General features: G+C 46.2%; 1 protein-coding gene across 1 annotated transcript in view; it reads left to right on the top strand.

The window, feature by feature from the left end:
* CFAP77 (cilia and flagella associated protein 77) overlaps nucleotides 1-22054 on the top strand; it is a 57164-nt gene that overhangs the window by 18512 nt on the left and 16598 nt on the right. Inside the window, exons 2-3 of the mRNA XM_048325075.1 lie at nucleotides 14775-14874; nucleotides 15404-15620. Coding sequence (XP_048181032.1) covers nucleotides 14775-14874; nucleotides 15404-15620 — 317 coding nt within the window. The remainder of the gene's footprint in view (nucleotides 1-14774; nucleotides 14875-15403; nucleotides 15621-22054) is intronic.

The raw sequence follows: 22054 nt of genomic DNA, 5'->3' as shown, positions 1-22054 counted from the left end.
GTGCTGTGTTTCCTTGGGGCTGCACAGCCAAAGGAAGGAAGGGGTTGAATGTTTTAGCAAGATGACCTCTCTTGTTTGAAGCATTTTAAACATGTTTTTAGACTGTGTTGCACAGGGAATGAGCAAAAAAATTAAATAAAAAAAAATTAATTGTGTTTTCATTTTAACTCACCCAGCTCTTACTGATCAAAGCCCTGAGCCAAAAGTCAGGCTCAGCAATGAGCGTCACAGAATTACAGAACATCTCAGGGTGGAAGAGACGCATAAGACTGATTGAATGGACAGGTGTTGATCTTGCAAGTGGCAATGTTTAGCTCTCTTCTTATCAACAGTCAGACATGCAGCTGAAAGCAGATCACATCATGGATGTTTGCTCCTGGATGCCATCCTGGATGTGTCTTCTCCAGGCCATGTTTTCACAAAGGAAAACACACCACTTGATTGCCCCACAGCTCCTCTGTGTGAACAAGCACAGCCCTTCCTTGTACGGAGCAGGGACATTCAACGCGTGCTGGTTCCTTGTATTATCTGTGAGAAATATCAATTATGCACATCCATGAATATCCCCTGCACCTGCATTCCCCCAGGAACCCTTTTACCAACTCCAAAGGATGGAGTAGAATCAGGAACCAAGGCAAACCAGGTAGGCTGAAGTGAACACAGCACTGCGGCATGAACTGGCAACAGAAAATTGCAGAGTGAAAACTTAAAGAACAGGAACATAGAAAAATACTTTGAATGGAAACCTACAAATCTCAGACAAGTTTGGGATGTGCCTGGGGATAATTCTTCAGCTTCCCTCTCATGGCTCTGTACAGTCTCCTAGAAAAGCCCCTGTGGTCTTGCCACACATGTCTGTTTTATGTCAAATCTGCTGTTTGTCCTACTCAGTGCATTTCGTCAGTGGTGTGTAATGTTTGCTCTTACATCCACTCGACATGGGGAGATTGTAGGTAGAAAGTTTGTGCAGCCCTGTGAATATATGAAGCACTGCACAAGGATTATGGTTATTTTCATAATAATTCTCCACCCCTGCCTACATTTGAAGTCAGGGATGTCTGGTGCTGAACCAGACAAGCAGAACACACACAAAAGCCCAATTAGCTCCGTATCACCAAAGCTCTTACAAACACTAATGCATTAATCATTGTAGAACTAAGAGATGAGCATTGGTCTGTACTCCTGGCTCAGTTCAGTCAGGTTTTAACTTGACTGATGCTGAGGGTTACATGATGAATCTTGTCCATTCATCTCCACTGTGCAGGAGAGGAAGCAGAAACAAAGGCAGAGCACCTCACTGGCCACTCTGACCTCAGTCTGTGATGTCCCTTTGTAAAAACTGACCAAGTCTTAGCTCAGGAATGAGCACGTCCTAGGCTCAGGTCCAGAGGAGCATCAATCCTCTGTGCAACGCTTTCTGTTACCCTGTTAGAAAATCTGGATGTTGCTTAAAAACATGGAAAGTCTAAGTATGACATGAGAATAGACAGGGAAAGGCTAAACAGCAAAGTAAGTGTTTGGTTCTGTAAGAGATGCACAAACACACAAAAACAAGCTGGCTCTAGGAAGAGCTTTTCAGATTACTTGAACATCTCTTTAAAAAATGGATTAAAATACAGATTCCCTCTATTATTTTTCAATAATAGAAGTGCAGCACAGAACAACTCACTAGTGCCACAAACTACTTTTTCATTTCTGTTTTTGTTTCATGCTTCAATATCTTCTTCCAGCTGCTCATGTCTCCTTTTCCTTCTCCTCACTTTGATCTATTAGTTTTCCCCAGAAATGGGGTTTATAAATCATTGTAATGCAGCCCTGGGAAAGACGGTGCTTAGTGCAGGGAGAAATACATTGCAGCTAACAGCCACGGCAGGGAGGAAAACTCTCACCTCGGAGAGGGGCTCTGGCGACAGGTTACGGATGGCGCTGGGTTATTTTATGGCTGCATTCCTGCCATCAGGGGCAGGGCCACAGGGAGCACTCCCTGCACCCCTCCACAATATTTCAAGCTTCCTTCTGCAGGCAAAAACAAACCGCCCAGGGGCTCGCAAGGGAAAGGAAGAGAGGAAAAAATTGCTAAAAGAAGGGGAGGGAAGGCAGGGCAGGTGGAGATGGATCGCTGGGTTCCTGCTTTTGCACCATTGCATCTTTTTTTAAAAAAAAAAGAGATGTTTGTGTCTCTTGCACCCTGAAAAGATGCTAATTTCTTGCAGGTCCCATTCATTGGCAGCAGTGGCAGGATCCAGCTCGCCCAGGAACATTTCCACCCCTTTGTGCTAGGGCTTTTGTGTTCCCACTTTGTACTTGGGAAACTTCGTTGCTGGAGGACCCCAGGACAAGGCTGACCCCAGTGTTGCTGCTTGGTGAAGCTGAGAGGTCCCACAGGAGCCCCCCCTCCAGTGCTGCCCCACTTTGATCCCCATGAGTGCAAATGCAGATGCTGTTTTTGTTGTTCAGGTCTTTTTGTATTTGAAACCTAAGGATTGAGCTTCTCTCTCCAGTCAGGATTTTGGAAGTTGGCTACAGTTATTAAAAAAATCATCTAGAAAATGAAGTGCAAGGCTGGGTACCAGGTCACTGGGTGATCTCCAAACAGCCTTTCCAGGCCGAATTGGCGGAAGGGCTGTTTTAGTGCTTGTGGCACAACACTGTGGCCAACCTGGCTGAAGGTCTGAGCATCTTCCCAGCAAGGGGAGATGCCCTGATCTTACTCCCTCCTGGGAGTAAAGGTTAGTTCTAAATGCAGAAAACCCAACATCATCATACAGCCAGAGAGACAAACCTTCATCTGCAGAGATTTATGTACTTATCTCTTGCCCAGGAGTGCAGCTTGGATTAGGGGAACCCACTGACAGCCCTACTTAATTAGGGAGGAAATCATCATAACCTCCTAAGAGCAGCACAATCACATGCAAGCTACAGGCACTTTGAACCACTTGCTGTGTTTTTAGGATCACCAGCTCCTAATAAGACCACCCCAGGCAGACAGACCATCCTTTAGTTCCGAAAGCACACAAAAGAGACACCATGCTGGAATCTTACCTCTATCTTTAACAAAGCATTACCCCCTCCTCACCCTCTTCCCCATAATTGCCTTGTTATTGTCATTGGCGCCATTGTTCATTGGCTCGGCCCTAGAGAGGCCCGAGGGAGCAGTTCTGCCTTAGCTAAACCAATATCTCCTGCAATAACCCCCTGCAGTTTCCCCTTTGCTATCCTATGTTGAATAAATCCTCCATCTCTGTTTGCTGAATGATTATAAAGATATGATTGAAGTTTCAGATTTATGGTTTCCTTCGAATCGAGGAGCAACTCCAATAATGCCAGAGCCTGTTTGCTGACTGTTTTCTGACAGGATATACAGAAAGGGAGATTTGTAAGAGCAAAAACAGGAATGCAGCGATTAGAGGGAGGTATTTTCTACACATGCAGTGCACACATATGCAGTTATGTAGAGGGGTTGGATTCACACACACACTTCCAGAGCATCCTCTGTCCAAGGATCTTGCTGTGGTTCCCAAGCACCCTGCCAGGCAGGGTGTGCACACAGTATTTCACTCTAACAGCAAATCTGTCTCGAGCAGCCACACAAGGGACCCACAAGAATTGGTTGCTGGGTAAAGGAGGATCCTTACTAAAGATCTCGCTCAGCTGTGCTGAAAACTGAAGTGGTTGCTGAAGGCTGGCAAAGGGCTCTGTGTTAAGGTGGTCCTTACTGTCAGCCTCAGGCTCCATGTGCCACGAGCTCCCTCTGAACTGTGCTAATGCAATCCTCCAGATGCCCGGGATGCTCTTTGGGGAGTGCAGAGAAACCCTCTGGCTCCTATGGGAGAACATCCCAGATGTTTCCTCTGATCAAAGCACCGACACCCAAAAAAAAAACCCACCAAAGGGGCACTGCACTTACAGGGAAAAGCAACTGCCTGCTGAAGACACCCAGCCTTGCGCCTCCCTGCTGAGGCAACAGCCTCCCAGGGAATCTGGTGCGGGATTGTGACCTTCAAGTTGGGATAATTATCACCTTCCCCAGTGCTTGTCCTGGCCTGGGTGTCAAACCCCTCCTCTCCCCTCAGCCCATCCCAGCAGCATTTAGTGAGCCATCTCCATTATACAGCGGGATCCCGGGAATTGCACAGCATGGGGCACATTGCTATTCACATTCAGGTCAATATTAGTTTTTTAATGAATAAACCACCACAAAGCTGCAGTGAAAACAAAGTTTGTGACTTTGGTGTCAAAAATCTGAACAGAGAATCCAAAACGCATTCCCTCAGCCTTGCGGCCGCAGCTCATTTGCTTTTCCCTGATTCACAGCCATTTATGCTCATCCTCACTTCAACAAAAACCTATAAAACTCTTACAGCGTGATGCAGTCCTAAATTAAATGCACTTTAACATTGCTATATAACAAGGGAGTCTTTGCTCTTTTAAATTAATGCATGCAGCTGAGAAGGGGACCTTTGCTGGAAAATTTATTCTGCTTTATTTGGAGAAAACCCCACCTCGATCCACCTTCTCTGAGAGCAAAGATGATTTTGTGTGTTATAATGAGGAATTTGTAATAACGAGAGTGTTGCGTGTTGGAGTAACTACGAAGCCAACAACAGAAGACTTCTGAGAGCAGCAGTGTTTGTGTGATGTATGGTAATATTTTTCCTCAGTGCATTACAAAAGAAAAAAGCAAGATAAAAATATCTTCCATTTTCTCCCTAATTTGTAGTTTTCTGGTGTTAGCAAGGCTTATAAGACACATGCTCCCAATTAGCTGCTCCTCTTAATTTAAATGCTTCATAAATTATCTCCTGCGCTTGTGGATTATCACTTCATAATGCGAGTTAGCATTTAAATAAATAGCTGCGATGTAGGAAATTAGAGAGGTTTACAGTCTGAGGCAGCAGCATAATGAAGGAAAATACCACAGCAGCTGAACAGGGGTTGGGAGAGATGTGATGAGGCAGAGATTTTTTTTTTTCCCCTTTACCTTTTAGCAACCAAATTTGGACTGCAGCAGGGAAAATATGGGTCAGAACTCCAGCAGAGCAGGAGCCTTTTGTAATGGCTGAACACGAAGGGAACATGGAGAATTCTTAAGCACATAAAAACGTCTGATTTAGCAAATATGATGCAATTAGGAAGTGACTTTTTCGAGCCAACTCTTGGTTGCCTCAGAAGGTCGCCCCTTTGAAAGCAATTGGGCTGCTCAGGTATGTCATACCTGAGCAGTATCCAACCCCTTCTGTTCTATCCTTTCAAAAAAAATATGGGACTGGAGAGAAAAACAGCAAAACAAAGCAGAGCTGGAATTGTATTGAGAAAATTTGGTGTGGAAAGCAATGAGGGAGTCAAATGTAGAATTATGGGGAATTTTCGAAAAATATATAGAGAGAGAGAAGAAAGCAAGCATTAATTTGTAAGCCACAAAACTTCTGCCATGTTTTTAGCACCATTATTAAGATCAACCTGTAGGCAATGAGAGTTTTTAAGCCTTGGCAGCAACTTCCCAATGCTATTTCAGCCCAGTTTCACACTAATTGTCATAAATGTAGAAAATTAGGAAGACAGGGCAGGGAAAAACCTCATGACAGCTCCTTGGAGGATTAAGGCTGTCTCCAGTGCTCGCTGTTCTTGCCTTTGGTGTCACTGCTGCTTTTTCTGCCACAGGAGAAAACTCTGGGCAAGATCCTGCCAGGAGTCAACCCCGTTTGACTGCCACTGAGCTCTTCAGGAGCTGAAAACAGGCACCAGTGGGCTCAGGACCCTTTGGTGTTTATCTTGCAGAGCACCCAAGGTTGAGCACTACAGCTCTGGGAAGTTCAGCTATCACAGCTCTCTGCTTGTTCACACACACAGAATGTCAAAATCATATCCATATCATGGATATTTTTTTCAAAAACACTGGAAAATCATAGAAGCCTTGACAGCCTTGACCAAAGTCCAGCCTTAGGCAGGAGTAAAGTTATTAGTTACCTTATTTCCTGGGAAAGTCTGACACATTAGGATTTCACAGGAGCTGGCTGTAAGTGTAATGGGCAGGGTGTGATTTTGCTCCCTGGGTTTTGCCGTTAAATTTCAGCAGGGTGAATACATTTTGCTGTAGGACACAGCAAATGATTTGGGCAGGTTCTTGCATCAGCACAAGGCCCTCGGTGCTTAATGGGAGTTGTGCCCAACTGACAGCAGGATTTGAGTGTTCGTTGTATTTAATATTCTTCAAGAGCGGGGGTCAAATTGTCTCATCATTTACATCCCTACAAGCCTGCTGATCCCAGGGGAACTGCACTTCCTCTGAACTCCACAGGAGTGAACATGGGCAACTGGACTGAAATCTGCTGGAAGGAGATTTCTGCCCGGACCCCTCAGGATTCAGGTGGAGTCTGCAGCTGCTGCTTCAAGACACAGTTCACCCTGCAGAGAGTTCAAGTCAGCACAGCAGGATCCTTGTTTCATCCTATAATTTTCTATTCCGACACGTAGCGTTTAGAAAGTGAAAAAGGGACTGATTCCACTCCAACCAACATCTGAAAGTTTATAGCTCTTCATCTCTCCAAGTTTCCAGGTGCTAAAAGAAAGGCTCTGGGGGCCAAACTGTACCTGTGCTCAGCCCTGAAGTGGCTCTGTCCTCTGGGGCATATTTGCAGCTCTGTTATCACTTTGTCTTCTGAACCAGGCAGGAATGGCCACAGGTGCTCCTGGCTTATTCTGTGCCTGAGCCTGATAAGCCTCGATTTCTCTGGACTACGAGCACACAGAAACCAGCTCTTCTGTCCCAGCTGCAAGGGCTCTTCAGGTCTAAGAAAAACCTGGCAGAAGTCCTGATTTCTGAATGCAGGAGACAGGACTGGAAGCCCCAGGATGGGATTCCTTCAGGGAGATGGTGCCACTCTTTTACAGAATCCCCTTTTCTTCTTAAAGGGCATTTTAAATAATAAAATCGGAAGCTGCTGCATATCTTTCCAACTGATCTACTAATCATATTTCTTCAAATTTTATATCCCTGACCCTTGTAAAGGGATTGCAAGGAAGGCATTTTTTAAGCTGCATTTTAATAAGTCAATATGAAAGCTCAAAATTATTTAAAGCTTCTTAAATAGGATTATATTTGATTTCTTGTGGGAATAGTGAGGGATAGTCTAGTAAAGACGTTCTGTCCTGCTGAGGTTTTATTACATTAAAGAAACAGCATCCTTTTTTAAGAGCAAAAACTTTATCTATTCTCTAATGAAAATGGAGATTATTCTGCACATGAGGTGACTGAAGTTGGTAAGTTCCTGCATCTTTGATCAGAGATTAGAGTTTCTCCTTGAGTGAAAGCCAAGAGATTCCTGAACCAGAGGTTTGCCTGAATTTAACAAGTTGTCTCCTTATCTAAAATATTTGAATTTTCTTCTAGGAGGTACCACAAGTGTATTGACTTCAGACAAATTCTGCTGTGAAATAACAGGTAGCTCTCAAGGCGGCCACTATCTCATTTGCAGCCAGGAATTTAATTTGGCCTAAGAATCAGAGGTTCAGTGTTGCTGGGGAACTATTTTACTATATAGGAAATGTCATATCTAGTCTGCTTGGAAGGGCCCACAGTCAAATTCTCACTTGAATTCAACTCCTTTAATGTCAGTGTGACTTATTGAAGGCTATACTGGCAGCACTTAGCTTAGTGTGTCCTACTGCACCCAAATAAAAGCAGGGGAGTTAAATAGAAAACTACCTGTACGAAGCTGAAGCAGCAGCAGGGAGTTACATGGTGCAAGCAGCAGCTTCACTGAGCTGAGTTGCTCTGAACATAATCTGGGCCAACATCTGGCCTTGAGAACATAAAGGGATTTTTCTTGAAGTAGCAGATGGGGAGGTTCAAAGAACAGATATTAAGGATGAAACACAAAGAAAAGGTCGTAACTGCTGAAAGGGGACAGAACCTTTTAAAAAAAAGAAAAACTAAACCTAAAAACAAAGCCATTGTCCATTCTCCTTAACATTTAGAGAATGTTCTCTCATTCTGAAATAGCCCACACCCTTCTCTCAGCTGAACCTCATTGCCCTCACTGAAGCCAGTCATGGAGCAACAGCATTCCCTGGCAGAATTTGACTTCAGGGTTTGCAGCACAGCAGGTATCCCCAAGGCCGTGGTTCTCTGGGAAATGACAACCCCACTACACCCTTTCCATCTCCTCTCTGGATGCCCCACTTTTCTCTGGGAAGTCAACTGCAAAGATGGTAAAATTGCTTTTTTTGCCAAGGTGCTATGCACTATTCTGCCCACGTTATACGCCGAGCTTCCAAAGCTGCTGCCACATCCAAGACAGAACTCTGATGTTCCCACCCTATCTGTCCATCCATGCCTCCTTTTTCCCACTGATGTTGCCTGTAGGGAGAGCAAGGACACAGAGATGTCCTTCTCCATCCAGCTGCTCCAGGACCCCCCCATGCTGTCCCAAACCTCCCTGCCATTGTCCCTACATATCCTCAAATCTGTCCCAGGCTCGTTCTGTCTCTTAGAGGTGAATGGTGGTTGTAGCTCAAGAAAAATCAGGCACAGGTAAGACCTCACTCAGCAGTAGCTGTAACCTGCACATTCATTTAGCCTGAATAACCCATCCCTGCTGCCAAGGGCTTTGTCTTCTGACTACAGACCACATTTCTTCCTCAGGACTGAGAACAGGCAGGGGCTGATGTGAACTTCACAAGCTGTGACACCCTCTACAGAAACACGTGTGCTTCTTTGACCTTCAGCGCTGGCACAAAAGCCTTACACAGACACAAATTTATCTTAGAGTCAGGTGCAGGTTTAATAGAGCAGGAGAAGATCGTTTTCAATATTTCCATCTCAATTACAGTCAAACACCTCGGTGAGTCTCAGCCTTTGGGGCTGTACCTGGGCTGGCTGCTCCCAGCGTGGAGACTGTCGGCAGAATCAGCAGAAATAGCACAACTGGGCAAGGTGTTGGTGATTTATCAATGCTGAAGTAATTCATCCTGACACGGAGGCACCGAGGAGGAGCTCAGGGTCCAGCAGGTGCCCCCGAAGACCTGAGAGTTACACGGTGCCACACATCGACAGTGGCAGACCTGGGATCTGACTCCTTAGCAAAAAACATCTTTTTTTTTTTTTTTTTCTAAAACCATTTTCAAACAGCAGGAAGAAGCAGCCTTGTTACAGAGAAAGGCAGTTTTAACAGTTGCAATGCCCTACTGCTAAAATTGTCCCTCCAACGGCACATTATCTACTAACTCTATAAAGAGGGACTAATGTTCAGCATCCCACAATTTTGGGGCAAACAGGATTTTTCAATGGAAAACCAGAAGGTGAATACACCCACGAAGACAAATGCGAGTATTGTGTACGCAAATACTTTCATATATGCCTGGCTCTTTAAAACCAAAATGATAGAGTTCATTTGCATTTAGATCTCTTTGGCTCCCTCTTTTCATCTAAAGACAAATCCTCACAAAGGCTGCTTAATTAGACCAAATTAGATTTCCACCTAGTGGCTTGTCATTCATTAGAAAACGCTGTTCTTTTTTTCAGTTTTGGTAATTATAAGCTGGTCTCGCAGTGTTCACTTCAGGCTCAAAGTCTGACTTGCATTCATGATTTTGTGCAGATGAGAGGAAAATTATTCAGTCGCATCAAGTCTGCCCATTTTACAAGTTGGATAAAGATCATCGCTGGAGTCTTTTATGTAATGGGGTATACTCTTTCTTAAGTCTTTAATGATTAATTGTAATAGCATATCTCATGGCAATTTTCAAGACTAAAAGCTAAGTGCAAACAGTTGGAATGCGCAGTGACTGTATCAGACAGCGGGTGCTTCCCTAGACTGGGGTTTCTGTGTTGGGCACTGTGTGTGGCCCTTGCTTGTTGGTGTTACCGCCCTGTTGGGAGCAAGAAAATGGGAAGGGGCTGGTGCCAGGGGTTGGGTAGGGAGAACCTGGGCTGGAAGTGCCGCCTGCCTTCTCTCATTGCCCTCTCTAAGCCAGCGAGGGGACGCCTCTGCTGCCGGCGTTACACAAAATGCGGGTTCTAGAGGGGAAAATTGTTCAAATCCACACTTGACACTCAAAGGTTGGTGTCTAATAAGGCTGCAGCTCCCAGTGCAGGTCAGTTGGGAGCACAGGTTAGTGGAGACTGCACTTGTAGATGTACTCTGGTTTAGCAGTGTGGCTGCCCTGTCTGGAGTATTTGTAATGAAAAGAGTTAAACTCACAGCCAGATCCTTGAGCTTTGCCGTTCCTGACTCCAAGGGCAGCAGTTTGCCCAACCATCACCCTTTTCTCTGGAAAGACTCTTCCACTGCTATAGAACACTAGGATAATTTGGTCTCCCACTCTTCTCTCCTCAGTCCAAACTCGGTTCTCTTTGCTGTCCTGCATGGGCACACTGATTCCCTGCCTCAGTTTCCCCTCTATTACAGAGGATTAAAGCTCAGTGGCATGATTTGAAGCTGAATAAATCAGGGACAGATTTTGTGATGGTCCATCAAGCAAAACTTCCTTTGGCTTTGACCTTTAATGCTTATGAAAAGCTTCGAAGACAACTGCCAACTTATTATTAATAATCTTCTTGGGAGTGGAAGTTACAAGCAGTTGGCACCAGGCAGCCCAGCAGCCACCAGCCCCTGCTAGGATTTCTTCTGCACTAACAAACCCAGATTTCTCAGGTGTGTTTTTTATAACAACATTCTTGTTCTCCCTTTTTTTTTTTGTGAGAAAAGGAAAGTAAGTTTTTCCTTACACCTTTAAAAAAAAAGAAATCTCATCAAATTTGCCTTTCTCAAAACACTGAACATTCCCTTTCTCATCTACCTAAACCTGATGTTGAGTTACTGTCCCCCAGAGGCTTTCAGTAGCTCAGTTCTGATGTATCCCTGCACTTTGTAGCTCACTGCCTTCTTAGAGTGTAATCAAACATCAAGCTAAGTAGCAAATAAATCTCCCGATCTCATAAGCTGCACAGCAAGATCATGTAAATGCAAATGAAGGGCTTGATTTCAAGCTGTCGCGGGGGGAAGGAGGGAAAAATGCTGGGCCTTGTCATTGCAATCACTTCACTCTGCAAGTGCAGTAAATCTGCAATAATAATAGTAATGGCAGCGTGACGGGAGGCTTTACTGTACAAGGGGGTGTAATGAAAAGGGGAACAGAAGGTAGCAAGGAGGCAGGGCCTGGCAGGCTGAAAATGCACCGGCACAGAGTTTGCAGGTGTACACAGGGCAGATCCAGAGAGGAGGGGACGGGCAGCCCCGGCTGAGTCGGAGCAGAGAGGATTCAGGGATTTGCCCAGCATCCCCTCCTAGGGAAAGGCTGCAGAGACAGGGATTAAAAATCCACATCTCAGTCTCTTTCTGTACCTCTCTGCGTGGACACGTCTCCTGCCTCTCTGAGTCATCTTTAGCAAATTGATGCAATGTGTGTTGCTGGGCCATGAACACCAGGGGATGGAACACAAATAAGTCTTGTAACAAAACCTGGAATCCTTAAAGGTTTTGCACTCCCTTAAACCTTTGCAACGCCCCCACTTCTAGAAACAGACACCTTTCAGAGCCTTCCTCTTCCTTTGCAGCAAACATTTTCCAACACTCAAACGCAAATCCAGGGCTCAAGCTCAGGGCTGCACAGATCAGAAACTACCTGGCAAAGGCTGGGGATAACTCAATACACCCAACAGCACTCACTTTTCAGCCAACCAAGGTACCCCCACTGATCAAACACCCCCAACACTGCCACTCTGAGCATGGCACCCTCCAAACCCCACCCAGACACACCTGGTTCAACCAGGGAAATTACCACGTTCAAGGGGAAAGGATGCATCAGCCAAGCCCTTAAAGACAGTTTGAGAGAGCAAACAAAGCCTCAGCGCACATCTCTTGCAGCCCTACAAGGTGTTGATCTCTGCTGGGTGCTCTGGGAATGCTTCAGGAAAAAGTCTAGAGCTGTCTTTTCCAAACTGGCTGGATAAACAACATTTAAGATGCTGGATTTTCCTCACTGAGGTCGTAAAGGGAGAAAACTTGCAGAAGGTACCCAGAGAAAATTAGGACCGCCTGGGATGCAGAGAGAGACGGTTTTAATTAGAGCCAAGAGGTGGGAAATAAGGCAGAGAAATGACATCTTAATGAGGTTTAATGAAGTTGTCTGCTGATGGGCACAGCTGTCAGACAGATCTGTATTCCAGCCAAGCAGCTTTGTGACAGGCTAAACCTGAACACAGGGAACAGTGCTGGAACTGGGAGAGAAAGAAAAAAAAGACCTTCTGCATCAACTTTGGCTCAGTTTCCCCACTGCTTTATGACAGAGCACACCTATAATGCCCCAGGACAAACAAATGAAACCAGCCCATGAGCTGGAAACAGCATTTTGCTAATTTATGAATGAGAAAGGCTGTAATCTTGGATTACACCGAGCAAGATTGATTCCTGCTACATCCTTCCCCTTCTTTGCTTTTGTAAGTAAAAGATGTTGGCAGGCAACCAGAGTCCTCTGCTTTCCTTGATTTTTCTTCAGGCACAGATTCTCTCCATGTTCAACATATTGGACCAGATTTTTTTTTAATTAATTATCCAGCACCTTCAGTTTTATTTATTCAGTGCAAAGTGACTGTAAAATGCCACCTGATCATAAAAGGAAAGAGCATGCACTCATTTTGTGATGGAGGAAACACCCAACTGTGTTAACTTCAGGTGCTCTGCAAAAGGGACTCTTTAAATCCCGTAATTTCTTCCATTCTAGAATTCTGCACTCAAGGGTCTGGAAGCAGCTTTGCCACAGGTTACAAACCTCTCTCCTTTCCTGCAGTTTCTCAGTGATTTGCTCCCATCTGCCACACCTTTGCCACCATGGCAGATTTCTGACCTCACTTCCCCGAGCCGCTATCAGAACGTGATCCCAGGAAAACGCCTTTTCTCATGCTTCTGAGGAACATTACACCATTTCCCTTGTACACCAGTGACAACTAATCTAAAAATAGCTGTAAATACAGGAGGAATCGATCAGCAGTGAAAGCTCCTTCATCATCCCTGGCAGCGGTTTACGCGCTGTGCGCGAGCTCCCGGCACACACAGAGGGCACATATGGTTTGTCACTGCCGGGTGGCATCGCAGCCGTGGTGGCACTAAAACCCCACTCACTGCCCTCATGCTTGGTGCTGGATAAGGGACAGTCCCTCCCTCTGCTCGAGGCTCACAGGAGGCAGGTGGGGAAATGCAGCCGTGGTTGCATCACGTGGCTGAATTGATGGGTTTTAGAAAGGGCTGTTTGCAACAAAGGATCTGTAGTTTCGCACAGGGCAGGTCCATAAAACTCATTTTCTGGTGAACTTGTGCTCCTGAGAGCCATGGGAATGCCAAACCTGCTTTAGAGCATCACAAGTGTAAAAGTTTGAGGAATTACAAGCACATTTTAGAGACCTCAACACAGAGCCCTCTTGAAAGGTGCCAGTTCTGGACAGGGGTTATTAACCTTCACTCTCCAGGCAAAACTGGCTCAGTGAGAGTTTTGCCTGAGCTGAGGGTGATGCAGAAGAGCACACTGGAAAGCAGCCACCATGCCGTCAGTGTACAGGAGAGCCACGGCTGCTCTGAGGCCCTGGCCAGGATTTGTGCAGTGCTGACTGGGAGCAAAAGGAAGATTTGGGTTTGGATGATGTTCCTACACAAGCAGCTCCAGTGAGCTGGGTCCTTTATCAACATGCACAGCCTTAGCCTGCCACGGTGGCAAGCTGGAGATGGTTCATTTGCAGTTTCTTTTCCACTGGCTCTCTGCAGAAAGGGCTGCGTTTGATTCAGCATCTCCTGGCCCGGGGTGTTCACCCATGAGGAGCACCAGAATGGTATTTCAGTACTTTCGTTCTCCCAACAAGACCTACAATATCCCAGCTCCTCTAACACCCTTCCCATGGAAAATAACCAGTCCCAAAGCACCCACACCCTGCCCTCAGGGCTCCTGGGGACTTGTTGCCTGACTCTGCTCCAGCCTTCCCTGGCAGGAACGCACAGCCCCAAGAGCCAGGTTCCCTCCCCTTCCCTCCTCTGCTGCCTCCCTTTCAAGCAGCAGTGAGGTTCCAAGACACACATCCTGCAGTGACTTCACCATGGAGATGGGAGGGAGGAGACAAAGGGGTGAGGAGAGGTCAGTTAATCCCACAGACACCACCAGGCTGGGACACACATGAGCTAGGGAAGAGTTCATTTGAAAACTAAATAGAAATGCGGTTATTGAGCTCTAGTTCTCTTCTGTGCTATAAACTCCAGGCTCTGCTCTCCCTTCTTCAGCCCCCTTATCCTCCTCCTGCAGCATGCCTTGTGTCTTGATTATTCCCAGGCAGGAGCAGCCATGTGATTGTGCCTGGGGAAGTTTATGTCAGTTTTCTAGGAGGATGCACAACTTGGAAATGAAATAACTCAAAGTAAAGTTAAGACTAGCTGCAGTCTCCCCAGCAGATTCCACAGCTGGGCATCCCCACCAAAGCAGAGATTAACCAAACAAGAAGAGTTCAAGTCCATATCTATTGAGTCAGGATCCCTATTTCCAGCAAGGCTAGGTCTCTTTATAACTCAAATACAAACTTCTGTGAAATTCAGCATCCTTTAGGCTTCAGCTCCTTTTTGCACTGTGGCACTCACTTGTGCAGTGGGATTCAAACCCTTGCCAAGTGGCCACTCCTGGTACTTGTGGCCGTGTTCTGCTACAAACTTCTGTTTTCAGGGGATTTTTCTTATCAGAAAAGGTCTTTATGCTTCTCTGTTAATTCTCTATATGCTTCTCTTTTCCCTTTTCTGCAGCCAGAAGTGGGGAAGCCCATGAGAAACTGCTACTCCCTGCCAGGCCCTGATTTTACCTATGGGATGTACTTGCACAAGAGAGATGGAGGAGTCCCTGAAGGTAGGACACTGCCCCTAAAACACAGACCTGCAACAAAGTTCTGATGCTAGTAGCAACACTCATCTCCTTCCCAGGGCTCTTCAGTACTTCTCGTCAAGCTGAAAGTGCAGAACTCCAACATTTACCCACTTTCATTAATATCACCCCAACTGCTTGGTGACCAGTGAAGTTTCTCTGTCACATTGGAAACTTTCAGAGGCTCACACAGAGCCCAGGCAGGGAGGGTGCACCTGCAAAGGGTGATGCACCTGGCCACTGTTGTAACTTTGTCAGGGCTCCTGCTTTGTGCTCTCAGGAAATCAGGCATCCTGAGCAAGCCAGGGTGGAGGGCGAGAAGACATCCAATTCAGATGGGATTAGGGATGCAGTGGGACAGGGTATGAAGTTCACTGCACAGTGAAGTCGTGACAAAATGGACCTTAGCCACACAAGACCCCCATACAGGGTGCACACACATCAATCTGCTTTCCCAAACAGGAGTTAACCATGATGCCTCATCTTTTTCTCTCCTATTTCCTTCCATCTCCAGCCATAGGCCACTGGGACGCAGTGAAGGCCAAGCCTCATATAAGGGTCATGCCCCGAGACTTTGTCACCATGGGCCGCATGGCTGTGGATGAAGGCTGCACCACAGCCCGTGAGTTTGCTCTGTACTACAAGTTCAAGGACATTCGCTGCAAAGATGAGGGGATACTCAGATATGGTTGCAAGATACCTCCAGGCATGACTTTCGGCAGGCCAGCACGGTAAGGGGGAAGACTTGGGCCCTCCTCAGAATGAAATTATCCCTTCCTTCCCTCACACCTACTCTCTCACACCTCCATCTCTCCCCAGTCTCAGCTACCACAGTCCCCAAAGCAGAAGTGTCCTGAACCTGGATGTCACAGCATCACATCCGTGTCTGATGACACTTCTGTCAGATAATCAACTACCTGAATCTAACATACATGCCACGACACAGCCTCATTTCACCTATGGCATTAAGGGCTTGAAGCCTCTTAAAAATATCTTCAATGCCAACCCTTTAATCTAAAGGAATATAAAGAGCTGTCAGCCAGAAAATCAGCATCCCAGGGTCAGCAAATCAGAGCAACAGCATTTCTACCTCTCTGCACTGGTGGAAATACTCTGGTGGAGTTAAAGAACAGTTCAAGTTCTTTATCCTATCCTCTCCCACTTAGTTCATCACCCTGCATTGGGCAGAAATTGGTAGTAGAGCAGGATAGAGGCAAAGAAACTTCTCACTGCCAGTGGAACTCCAGCACAAACCGGTGCTCAAAGCCTCTAAAAGTCCTGCTACTGCTGGAGCCCAGGGGGGTTTCTTGCTCTGTGCACGTCTGGACCAGGCATTAGGTTTCATTTTAAGAGCTAGATAATAATCACTACAAGCAAAATAACAGCTACAAATTCTAGAGAAAAGACATGATGAACAGCACTGTGTATTTTACATGATAGTAAATGGGCTTTGCATATGCAAATTGAATGGATTTTAAAATGGTATTTAATGACAATTTTCGTAGCAGACATTAACATTAATTGCATCAAAATGAAAATGTAGCATTAGCTTGCTGTTAGCTGCAAATGCCCCAGCTATAAAGCTTTATCTTTATCAGTATCAGCCCTCACCGATGTGACAGGGCTGCTCTGCAAATTGCAGGCAAAAGGGCTTTTATGTTTCAAAAGTATCCCCCAATGTAGACCAAAATCAACATCAATTTTGCTTTATTTCTTCATAAACGGAGGTTAAACGGCTGCCTGTAAGAAGCCCAGGCATGCTTCAAAAGTTTTAAGGAAAATCTGCAGACCCCACAACAGCAGAAGTAGTGAGAAAGGGCTTTTAATTGAAAGTTATTATGGTACAAGTTGCCTGCTCCTTAATAGCTACCTTTTACGCAGACTGATTGTATTTATCCCTTTACTTTAAAAGCACGTTATAGATAAAACCGAATTACTGGGATTATCAAGGAGTCGTTACAGCCGTTTTGGTAAAAGTGGGAGTTTAACACACTTTTCCATGACTGGCAAGTTAAAGAGACCAGCTTTGGTGAGCATTCCTGGGACAAGCTGGTCCCTGGTCACAGCAAGACCTATTTTCCTAAAAATGACCTGGTTGTCAATGGATTTAAGTTGGTTTTGGACTCTAAACCCTGTTTGATATTGTTTTGCTGCCTGGGAAGCTGCTCCCAAGTAAGGCACGTGCTTGTCTAGGGGCAGAAGAAAACGGTGGCAAATAGTCTTTTTCCACGACTCCAAGCACTCCATATCTTTTAGAAATAACAGATCTGATCAACATCTCAGGCACAGTGAAGTTTTTCAGCAAGAACAGCGCCTGCCTGTCATCCCCCAGCACAGACAGTGTGGCTGAGGAGGCCAGAGAGCAAAGGTGCTTTCCCATGGCACTGGAAGCAGCTGGAAACACATTGCCTGATGATGGGGTGCTCTGGGACAGCCCAGAACCCCAATGCAGATCCTGCTCAGTCTGCACCCACAGCCCTGGGAATCCCACACTGTGAGAATTGCAGCTGGTGCCAGCCCACAGCCTTGGGGCTGGGCTGCTTCCCTGGGAAGCCAAATAACTCAGCAGCTGTCACAGGACCACGGCTGTGGTCGGTGGGTAAGGGGCAAGGGGCTTCTTGAGTCCTGGCAACTCATCTCCAGCCCCTCCTCAGGCCCTGGGCTGTGCTGCTAAAGGCTTCTGTCTCCTGGAGACACCAGGATCAGGAGTTCTCCCCAGGCTCACAGGCTGGGGCTCTCCTGGATCATCCCAAATAGAAACAAGCACAAAAGCTGAGGTTGCTATTAGTGCCTTGTTAATATCTGCCTGGCCCTGCTGCTGCTCTAACTTAGATCACTTGTGCCTCTGCTTTCTGCTCACGGTGTGTGGAGCATTTCACCAGGCAGCCTCAGACACTGCAGCGAGCTTTCTGAAGCTTTGAGGTCTCTTTCCTTTCTTTTCCTGGGATATTTACCTTCAAAGGTCACCCATACCCCTCTATAATTCCCCCCAGGCACCTTCCAGGGGAGAGAAGCAGCATTGCTTTTTGCTGATTCCCCCCCCATTCTCTCCCTCCCTTTTCCCAGAGTAATGTTTGCTACGAATCATGTGGCCAGCTTTGTTGTGAGAGTCATAAAAAGGACATTTTTCATCTCTCCTTTTTCCTGCTCTCGCTCCCTTCTCTCTCTCAGTACCAGACAGAGATTTATTCCTTCCCTGATGCCTGTGGCATTCAGAGCTGGGAGGGGTCAGGGGAGGCACTGATGGGACATAATAGATAATGCAGTGGTTCCCCAGGGGCTTGTCCAGCTCCGGAGCCGATCCATCAGCAGGCAGTGCTCGTGCCAAGGTCAGCAGTAACGAGGATGTGGTGGGGTCCCAGCCTCTCCCGTGGGGCATCCTCCAGCCAGGCTCCCCCAGTTCATGCTCCAGCTCTCTGCAAGAGCTGCCGTGTGCAACCACACTTTGCAGGAGAGGACACATCCACTGTGTGCAGGTGCTGGGCTAACAGCACACAGGCTCAGCTTCACCTGCCCCAGCCCTCATCCCACCACACACAGCTCCACAGGCGCATCTTCCAAGGAAAATGCCTGTCTTTGAGCTAAATACCATCTACATGCCCTGTGCATGACACAGGACAGAGCTGCTGAGGGTTGCCATCCTCCCAGGTCTTTTCATTCAAAATAGCCCCACAGCACAGTGCTGCTGGCAAGTGTATCCAGCCCCCATACTCTGCAATAATGACCTTGTTTTACAAGGCGAAGGCTGGAGGGCACTGAGTGGGCTGGGGGTTGATAATACTGGAGACCTAAAGGCACAGAGGGTCTGTGAAGTCCTCCAGGATCTTCACTGGTGTCACTCCAGCCTGCTATTCAAAGTGCATTTGGAAACCCCAACAGATGTCCAGACCCACATTTATCCTCTTGACCATCTCTTCTGATTGAATTTCACTGTGCACTGAAATCAGGCAACATTAAAGGATCATTTTTGGAACTAGAAGTAAACACAAAGATGTGGATGCTGTCTACAGCTAGATTTTAGATGCTATTGATCTGTGCAAGGTCACACAAGGAGTTTGAAGCCAGAACACTCCAGCACACAGCTGGTACCCCAAGCACCAGTTCTCTCCCCAAGAATGAGCAGGGCAGAGTGCACCCTCAGCATGGACACACTGCCCAGCACTGCCAGGGCTGCTCGGAGAGAAAAGCTTCCAGTCACCTCTTGGTGAGCATCCTAATTCTGCCTGCTTCGTCCCAGAGCCTATTCCTGGACACAAGGACTGCACAGACGTGCCATCCTCTGCCATTCTGCACCTGTACCTGCTCCAAACCCTGCATGGCCATAACCCTGCCTCCCACGGGCTGCCATGCACTTGGCAGTTGGCCTGGAGGTTGGGCTGACCTTGGGTGTGCTGGCAGGATTTCCCTGGCACTCTGTCATCCCCATGGCTCCTGCCGGGTCCCCCCCACCGTCTGCCTTCGCTTCGACTGTCCCTTTCCTGAATTTTACATCCCATTTTCCTTCTGTCTTCATCTCCTGCCTCCATTTCACCTCCCATTCTCTAAAACAGCTCTTAATCCTTTGGCAGCTGTTTTCATCATGTTCCTGCAGCAAACTCACCTCTCCAAAGCGTTTGGTCACTGCAATCTCTCTTCTTCAAATTGTTACACTTGGCCAAGGGCATCAGTTATCCAATACCTCCTCTTTAATTGGTATCATTTGCAATTGTCCCAGTCTTTCCCCTTCCCTGAGAAGAGAGATATCAATGCTCATGTACTGCTTAGCAAGTGGCCTTTTCACCCAAAGTGTCTGTGCTGTTTGCACACAGCCAGAACAAAGTTTAGGAAGCTGCTCAAGAGGTGCTGAGGTATTTCCACTGACAGGTTTATTTTTGAGATACTTAAAGAACATTTCAGGTCGTTAATATATGGCTGTGGAAAGAAAGCTAATCTAGATGTAGACCAGCTGCAAAGATGTCAAAGAAATAATGTTGGAGAGCAGAGGGTGTTCCTGGAAAGAACCCACCAGGAAAAGATGGGCAGGCAATAAAATTGAATATTACAGCAAGTGTGCATCTGACCCATGATCACTGGAAGCCAAAGAGAGTGTAAAGCCACCAAAATGCTAAAGATTAGGGCAAACAAAAGTTTTACAGAGAAAAAAACCCACTGAGGACTGACAAAACAGATTGTAAAAATGTAATACAGTGACTGGAATCACTGTCAGGCTCATGGCGACAGAAAAACGCAGGCAAGTAAAAAATACAGGACTCCCATCAGCTCGGATAATTACATATCCTATCCAATTCCACAGTGAAATTGTGCCTCTGCCACCATTCTCACATTGCTAAGATAAGAATTTCTATTTCAAGAGTAGTTTTCTTCTCCTGGAAATGTTCCAGGCTGGGTATGTGGTCGCATCACTACCACAGAGCTCCCAGCCCCGTCCGCCTGCGTTGTGCCCAGCGGCTGCAGCAGCTGCTTGGGCAGAAGGACCTGTTACGCCCTTCAAAACACCCTGAGTGCACCACAAAGATACTGATTCCCCTCCAGAGTGGTTATTTGCTTGCTGTAAGAGTTTCTGACTACTTCAGGCTGACGGCTTAAGAGAAAATAAACAGCCAAGTCATGGTTTGGCATAAGGTTCAGGTCCTGCACGTCAGCCAGAGCTGGGAAAAAAGAGATCTGAAGGACAGATTTAGATCCCTGATTACCAACTAGTTTACACTGAATAGGGAAGTAATTCACTCTCACACAGACTGGCTGTTGTCTGTGGGTTTAGCTCCATCAATTACAGTCAGCTGAAAAAATTCTTAAAAAATTTTACCACCTAGAACTATTTCTGGCCACAAGTGGACCTTTTTCTTTGCCAACTTTTGCTTTTTCTGTCTGTGCAATGGAAACCTGGGTCGGGGGGGAAATAACCACAGAATCCTTTCTGTGAAAAGAAAGCTTTTAAGCCCTCATCAACATCTTTTCCTTTCAAACAAAGTCATGTTCCCACCCAGCCAGAGAGATTCAAGCATGGGATGGAGGTCAAGGGAAAGACCTTGTGCTTTGATTTCTTTTGCTCAGCATTGGAGGGGTTTTTTTCTTGGTTTTTCACTCGTTGGGATGTTTTGCATTTGTTGATGGCTGCAGACTGAGCATTGTTCACTCTCAGCCATAGATCTGGACCTCCAGGCAGAACAGCTCTGTCCCACAACCACATCCCACCTGAATTTCTCAGAGGATAATAGCAGATAGCAGAAGACAAATGAGCTGAAGACAAACCTAAATAATCTTCAATTAAGTCAGCCAAAGGGCATCTCCAACCCTAAAATCAATGCTAGCACACAAATTCCAGCTTGTCAAGCCAGTTATTTAATGGGTAAGAGCTGGCTTGGTGTCTTCACTGCAAGACACATGTTTCCATATGTGCTTTTAGGACCAGTGCAAGCAAACATCTCACTCGGCCTGGGAGGGAATAGTAAAGCAAATTGGTGCTCTTGTAACCATGTGTACTCCTAAGTACAGCTATGAGCATCTGATAAATCTTTTAAAGTGCATGTTTACAATGGATTTTATTCTTTTTACTGTTCTATACATATGAGCCCTCTGAGCAAAATAACAGATCCTCTGACACTTAGAAGCCACTGCCTCATTGGCTGCCTGCAGTGAAATAATTTATATTGTTATTTCCTCACCCAAATTACGAGGATTGTAAAGAAGCTTCAGAAATTCCGAGTAATCAGTGCTTTGGAGGCACAGATCCCGCAGCCGCCATGCGGGTGGAAGACCCACTATTGCAACTGAGAGTTTTGCCAGCCCAAAGACTGCAAAAAAAATTGGTCCCTGAGTGTTTTCTACCAATTTTTCTCTTGTTATTTTCTTCAATGGTTAATGGAAAGCAAGGACAAGTGGAGATCATTTAAAGATGATCTTTTGGGCCTCTCCATGGGTTTACTGCCAGGACCTATTTAGAGAACCATAAAGCTGTAAGGGGCCTATAACTTTACTGTACAGTCCACAAGCTTCTTAGGAAAATGAAGAGCCTTTGGACTCACATCCAGCTTGTTTTGCCATGTCTCCCTCTCCTCACAAACACACCCACACACTCGTGCAGGGACTTTGAGCTGCTAATTGAATTCACCCTTGTGAAAGCCTTAACAAATTGTAAGTGACCTTTTATACAAATTTCAAAGTC

This window comes from Corvus hawaiiensis, chromosome 21 (assembly GCF_020740725.1).
Source record: "Corvus hawaiiensis isolate bCorHaw1 chromosome 21, bCorHaw1.pri.cur, whole genome shotgun sequence".
NCBI lineage: Eukaryota > Metazoa > Chordata > Aves > Passeriformes > Corvidae > Corvus > Corvus hawaiiensis.
The sequence above is the reverse complement of the archived record's forward strand: the minus strand, read 5'-3'. Positions and strand labels throughout refer to the sequence as shown.